Source organism: Triticum dicoccoides, unplaced genomic scaffold, assembly GCF_002162155.2.
Source record: "Triticum dicoccoides isolate Atlit2015 ecotype Zavitan unplaced genomic scaffold, WEW_v2.0 scaffold80266, whole genome shotgun sequence".
Lineage (NCBI taxonomy): Eukaryota > Viridiplantae > Streptophyta > Magnoliopsida > Poales > Poaceae > Triticum > Triticum dicoccoides.
In genome coordinates this window covers 77,247-84,003 of record NW_021301137.1, presented here as the reverse complement: position 1 = coordinate 84,003, position 6,757 = coordinate 77,247, and the positions used below count along the sequence as shown (strand labels likewise).

The window sequence follows — 6,757 nt, the reverse complement described above, 5'->3', positions numbered from 1 at the left end:
CTTCCTGGCCTCTACACTAACTAGGGATGCATACAACATTTTAAGTATGAGTACTAGAATTTTTAATCTTAGTTAAGCACCAAGCTTACTCCTCAATGATTAATGCGTGAGTACCAGCAAAGTCTGCTCCTCTAGAATAAATAGGAACCTAAATTTGCCTCTGCGAGGATTTAAACCCAGGTGTTGGATTTGAACTTGTGGTTAGATGTAGACTCATAGAGAAACAAAAACAGAGACAGATATCGCTCGCGTCGCCTCCAGGGGGCGACTCGGGCGCCCTAGCCGCCACCACCCTCGACCTCCCTCCTCCCCTGCTTCCCCGCCGCCGCTGGAGGAGGCCGGCGTGCGAAGCTCGCCCGGCGGACGGCGGACTGCGGGCCCTCCTCCTTTCTTAACGAGGGGATCCTCTGGCTGAGATGCGACGGCACCCCTAGGCGTACGACATGGAGGCGGAGTTGGCGCACTCAGGTGGCAGCCCGATGGTATCCCGGCGGCGCTGCGGGGGCTGGCGGTGGCGGATCTGGGGTTTCCCACCCCAGATCGGTTCTCCTCCGGGTGGCCAGCCTCGAGCGCCATCCGGCGGTCCTAAGCGGTGGTGGGCGTGCGTTGACTGTCCTCCTTCACCGATGTGATTGGCGGCGGCCGGAGGCGTTGGCGTGGTGCCGGATCCGAACACGATGGTCGCGCCGTCCCCTTCGTAAGGGATGACGGCCAGGTGGTGGGTCCTTTTTGCGGCGCCAGTGGCGGCGGATCTTGGGATCCTGCTCCCGGGACGTTGCAGGACGCGGCGGCCCATGCACGAGAGATTGAGTTTTTTCGAACAGATCTGGGTGAAAACTTGCTTTCGGCTACTGCGAAGGCCGGCGGTGGCGGCACTGTCTGTGTCATTCCCTTCTTGAAGGCATCGCCGTGGAGAAGTTAAAGGCCACTCTCTGCTACCTCCGGGGGAAACCCTAAATCAGTAGATCGGATGACGGCGGCACTCTGGTGTCGTTTCCCCCTTGGGGGCGTCATTCATGGAGGTACACACGGGCTCGAGGGAACAGAGGACGGCTTCTTTGGTGGAGCGGTGCTTCATCTTGCACATTGATGGCGGTGAATCTCGGCGACGAGGTGCTGTGGAGACTTGGAGTCCGATGCGCAGACATGGACTCGTCCAGGAGGAGGATGATGTCTGGCGTCATGGTGGCGTTGATGGTAGAGAGGCCTGGCAAGGTCGGTGCATTAGTTTCTGCTCTGAAAATGGATTGGTGGAAGATGGCGGAGACGACACAGAGAGTGCGTCGAACCACTTCTTTAGATGTTAGGCATTTGTGTGATGTCTGTTTGGTATTAGACTCGGACTATCGGCACCCCTTCATCAGGTGGATAGGAGTAGCGATAATTGTTACTAAGATGATGGCTTTAGGCTACCTAATGTACTAGTACTTTGTAAGGTCTTTATGAATAATTAATAAAATGGCTGCATGCATCGTTGAGATGCAGAGGCCGGGGGAAATCCTCATTTTCTAAAAAAAATTACCGGTCCTTGTAATATTTACAGTACAAGCAAATAACGCTGGTACAAGCCTAGAGTCTACGAGTCAAATATAAGGAGTGGTGTGTGTGTCTCAACTGGCAGTCCAGTCTACTGGCAACGAGCAAGTCTACGAGTCAAGTTTCCAATTACAAAACAAAATGGAAATAGGGCCTACGGATGCATCACCGGACACGTCGCAAGGCACGGTATCACGACCCGGGTGTTACACGCGGCTATTGACTTTGACGGGTCTTGGTACCATGCTACATGCGCCCGGTAATAGGTTGTTCATTTTCCTTCACTTATTTTCTGATTCCCCACTTTTGTCACCAATCAACGAGCTCAGCCCAACAAAAATAAATAAATGAGGATTATACTTATACTAAATCCAACCTTTATATTTATAAATGCAAAATCGTCATTTGCACTGAATAATTCTGAAGTGATTCAATCACTTCTTGTCCTTGAGTCAAAATTACCACCTCTGTACCTAATTCCAAGACGTGCAATGCACGTGTATACCTACTAGTAACTACTCCCTCCGGTCATTTTTACTCTGCACATTGGTTTTGCCGAAAGTCAAACTTTGCTAAATTTGATCAAATTTATATTAAAAATTATTAACATCTATAATATCTAATAAATATAATATGAAAATATATTACAAGATGAATCTAAAGATATTGGTGTTGTTATGTGAATGTTTATAATTTTTTATATAAACTTGGTCAAAGTTGAATAGGATTGACTTCGGACAAACATAATATGCAGAGTAATAAGGACCGGAGGGAGTACTCCAGTACTCCCTCCGTCCCATAATGTAACACGTTTTCTGATACTACACTAGTGTAAAAAAACATCTTATATTATGGGACGAAGGGAGTAGTATTTAAATTCCGTTGCATAAAATGCTATGGCCATAAGGCACCTACGTTTCCTGAAGAGAAAGGAGTACGTACGTATCACCCACGCAAATGGTTGTCGTGCCTATAAATAGCAAGCACACAGCAAGGATTAATCCAGCGACCTAGGCAGGCAGGGTGCATCCGAGCGTCGACTGGCACACCCTGGAAGCCATGGACGCCGCTGCGGTGATCGGGTGTTTCAGGGACAGGAGCATCCTAATCACCGGCTCCACGGGCTTCCTCGGGAAAAGTACATGACTCTACGTACTCATGCATGCACTTGTTCTCCTTGATTTCTCTCTATTTATGCAATATAACGTACGTATGCTCATTTGTATGGTGCAATGCAGTGCTGGTGGAGAAGATCCTAAGGGTCCAGCCGGATGTGAGGAAGCTCTACCTCCTTGTGCGCGCGCCAGACGCCGCATCCGCCGAGCATCGCGTGCTCACCGAGGTATGTTCGCCTCTGAGATCAAAGAAATCAAAAGCTAATACACTTTCGCATTATATATGATATAAAAAATACAATTGACGTGTACTCCATTAATTTAGTCCTTGTAATACATCTTTAATGAAAATGAAACATAGATGTTGGATGTTGGAAATTAAACCTGTTGATATATATGGATCGTAGAAAATCTATGTGGATGCTAGAAAATCTATGTTGATATATATGGATGTTGGATTTTGGGTGCTAGAAATGCTTAGTTCTGTGTGTAGATAACACCAAATCTATTTCATCACGAAACTTTACATAAACTGACCTGCATCACTATACATGTTTTTCTTTTATTTTAGCATATTGAACTTTAAAACCCTAATCCTGATTTTTTTTAAATCCGGGATGAACGGAGCCCGGGATCCGAAATCAGTTTTTTCTTCTTTCCCCCATTTTGTTTTTGGGGTTCGAACCAAAAGCATGTTTGGTTGGGCTTATTGTTTGTTTTTCACTTTAGCCTATTTATGGGCTTTTGGCTTGGATCATCATGTATCAATATTGAGTCATAAGTCAACGGCCGAAGCCAAAAGCCCACAAATAGAATCCTTTTGGCTTATAAGCCAGATTGCAAAAGTTAAAAAGAAGCCCAACCAAACACCTCCAAAAATTTATCCAGACTACTAAAGTCACAAAGTTAATCTACAACATCAAAACTATCGTGATCGTTGGATCTATTATTCATAACTAGGACATAGTAAGAGATCACAAGTCTTAGAGACAAATAATCTGTTTTGAAAGTTATGCATTGATGGGTTCCAAATGAAATAAGAAGGTGAAAAAATAATCCCCAAATATTATCAATAGAGTTTGATTTCATACTAGAGATTCCGTCAAGAATGTCCCTATCCTAACTACACAAGGACCTGCCAGAAGAAACATAAGCTGCACAAAATACAAAAGAGAATAGACAGATATGTTAGAAATTCCCACTAAAAACAGAAATATATGGCCGTCAATATGTGGACCCTCATAATAAAGTAACTTTTGACGGTTCAGATTGAAATAAAATTTTCATGAGCCAATGCTTAATACTAAATCCTTTTATGGCCCATTCTTACGACCCAGCATGAACGCTTCATGCGTGCAAGACATATATTTTAGTCGCTCGTGCAAGACACTGTGGTAAAGTCCGAATGTGTAAAACTCTTACCCATGGATACCAGTCTTTGAGTGGGACTTCAAAATCCAGTCATCGTACATTTTCCTACCTCAAATCTCGTCCGATTTTTTCATACTAGACGATTCTAAGAAGAATGTTCCTATCCTAACTACACAAGGACCTATTGGAAGAAGCATAAGCTAGCAAGAAAAATTCCAATCAAACTTGCTTCACTTTGACTATCCCATATAACTAGAGTAGTGAAAATAATATTGCTAATTAATGCTAAACAATTATTCCTTTTCAAGAAATATTTCCTATTTTTTGCATACTCATTTAAAACAGCAATTGTCATATTTGAAACTTCAAAGGGTGTCTATTACATCATGTATTTTAGAAAAATGGGAGAACATGAGTGGAAGTAAGACTTATTAACCTCACGTGTTGGCCTAACATCACATGGAAACTACCAGGAAGCTTACGATGTAATATCATCTTATGTGAGGGACACAAATGGGTATTAAGACAAATGATATATCTGGAAACGTGATAATAACTATTTGTCCCCAAATCAATTATGATTAAACATATACACCACAAAAGTTATATATTATTTGGTAAAGAATTTTAGTTGTTTTAGAATAACATTACTTTCCATATATAGTTAAATATTATTTTATGTGACAAACAAAATAATATTGCTCAAAAACAATCAACACACCGAAGATGAAACCCTCATATTTGAGTACATTTAAGTTTGGACTCTAGAGTGTACGCTCATCACACACACACATGTACTTTGCACCACAATTGCATAGTACTCATACATGTATAGATGTGCAATTAATACCAAATTTATATTTTGATCTAAATATATTGACCATAAAGATACTTGTAGCTTTAAAAATCCAAGAAACAATATTACAATTGACGTGTACTCCATTAATTTAGTCCTTGTAATACATCTTTAATGAAAATGAAACATAGATGTTGGATGTTGGAAATTAAACCTGTTGATATATATGGATCGTAGAAAATCTATGTGGATGCTAGAAAATCTATGTTGATATATATGGATGTTGGATTTTGGGTGCTAGAAATGCTTAGTTCTGTGTGTAGATAACACCAAATCTATTTCATCACGAAACTTTACATAAACTGACCTGCATCACTATACATGTTTTTCTTTTATTTTAGCATATTGAACTTTAAAACCCTAATCCTGATTTTTTTTAAATCCGGGATGAACGGAGCCCGGGATCCGAAATCAGTTTTTTCTTCTTTCCCCCATTTTGTTTTTGGGGTTCGAACCAAAAGCATGTTTGGTTGGGCTTATTGTTTGTTTTTCACTTTAGCCTATTTATGGGCCTTTGGCTTGGATCATCATGTATCAATATTGAGTCATAAGTCAACGGCCGAAGCCAAAAGCCCACAAATAGAATCCTTTTGGCTTATAAGCCAGATTGCAAAAGTTAAAAAGAAGCCCAACCAAACACCTCCAAAAATTTATCCAGACTACTAAAGTAACAAAGTTAATCTACAACATCAAAACTATCGTGATCGTTGGATCTATTATTCATAACTAGGACATAGTAAGAGATCACAAGTCTTAGAGACAAATAATCTGTTTTGAAAGTTATGCATTGATGGGTTCCAAATGAAATAAGAAGGTGAAAAAATAATCCCCAAATATTATCAATAGAGTTTGATTTCATACTAGAGATTCCGTCAAGAATGTCCCTATCCTAACTACACAAGGACCTGCCAGAAGAAACATAAGCTGCACAAAATACAAAAGAGAATAGACAGATATGTTAGAAATTCCCACTAAAAACAGAAATATATGGCCGTCAATATGTGGACCCTCATAATAAAGTAACTTTTGACGGTTCAGATTGAAATAAAATTTTCATGAGCCAACGCTTAATGCTAAATCCTTTTATGGCCCATTCTTACGACCCAGCATGAACGCTTCATGCGTGCAAGACATATATTTTAGTCGCTCATGAAAGACACTGTGGTAAAGTCCGAATGTGTAAAACTCTTACCCATGGATACCAGTCTTTGAGTGGGACTTCAAAATCCAGTCATCGTACATTTTCCTACCTCAAATCTCGTCCGATTTTTTCATACTAGACGATTCTAAGAAGAATGTTCCTATCCTAACTACACAAGGACCTATTGGAAGAAGCATAAGCTAGCAAGAAAAATTCCAATCAAACTTGCTTCACTTTGACTATCCCATATAACTAGAGTAGTGAAAATAATATTGCTAATTAATGCTAAACAATTATTCCTTTTCAAGAAATATTTCCTATTTTTTGCATACTCATTTAAAACAGCAATTGTCATATTTGAAACTTCAAAGGGTGTCTATTACATCATGTATTTTAGAAAAATGGGAGAACATGAGTGGAAGTAAGACTTATTAACCTCACGTGTTGGCCTAACATCACATGGAAACTACCAGGAAGCTTACGATGTAATATCATCTTATGTGAGGGACACAAATGGGTATTAAGACAAATGATATATCTGGAAACGTGATAATAACTATTTGTCCCCAAATCAATTATGATTAAACATATACACCACAAAAGTTATATATTATTTGGTAAAGAATTTTAGTTGTTTTAGAATAACATTACTTTCCATATATAGTTAAATATTATTTTATGTGACAAACAAAATAATATTGCTCAAAAACAATCAACACACCGAAGATGAAACCCTCA

The 6,757-nt window shown here is 40.3% G+C and overlaps 1 protein-coding gene across 2 annotated transcripts in view; it reads left to right on the top strand.

Annotated features, from left to right (window-relative positions):
• Nucleotides 1-2,564: 2,564 nt before the first annotated feature.
• Nucleotides 2,565-6,757, top strand: part of LOC119347941 (fatty acyl-CoA reductase 1-like) — a 10,522-nt gene continuing 6,329 nt past the window's right edge. For both annotated transcript variants that reach the window (XM_037616413.1, XM_037616412.1), the window contains exons 1-2: nt 2,565-2,674; nt 2,775-2,878. In XM_037616413.1, the coding sequence (XP_037472310.1) occupies nt 2,596-2,674; nt 2,775-2,878 (183 nt within the window). In that variant the 5' untranslated portion in view covers nt 2,565-2,595. The remainder of the gene's footprint in view (nt 2,675-2,774; nt 2,879-6,757) is intronic.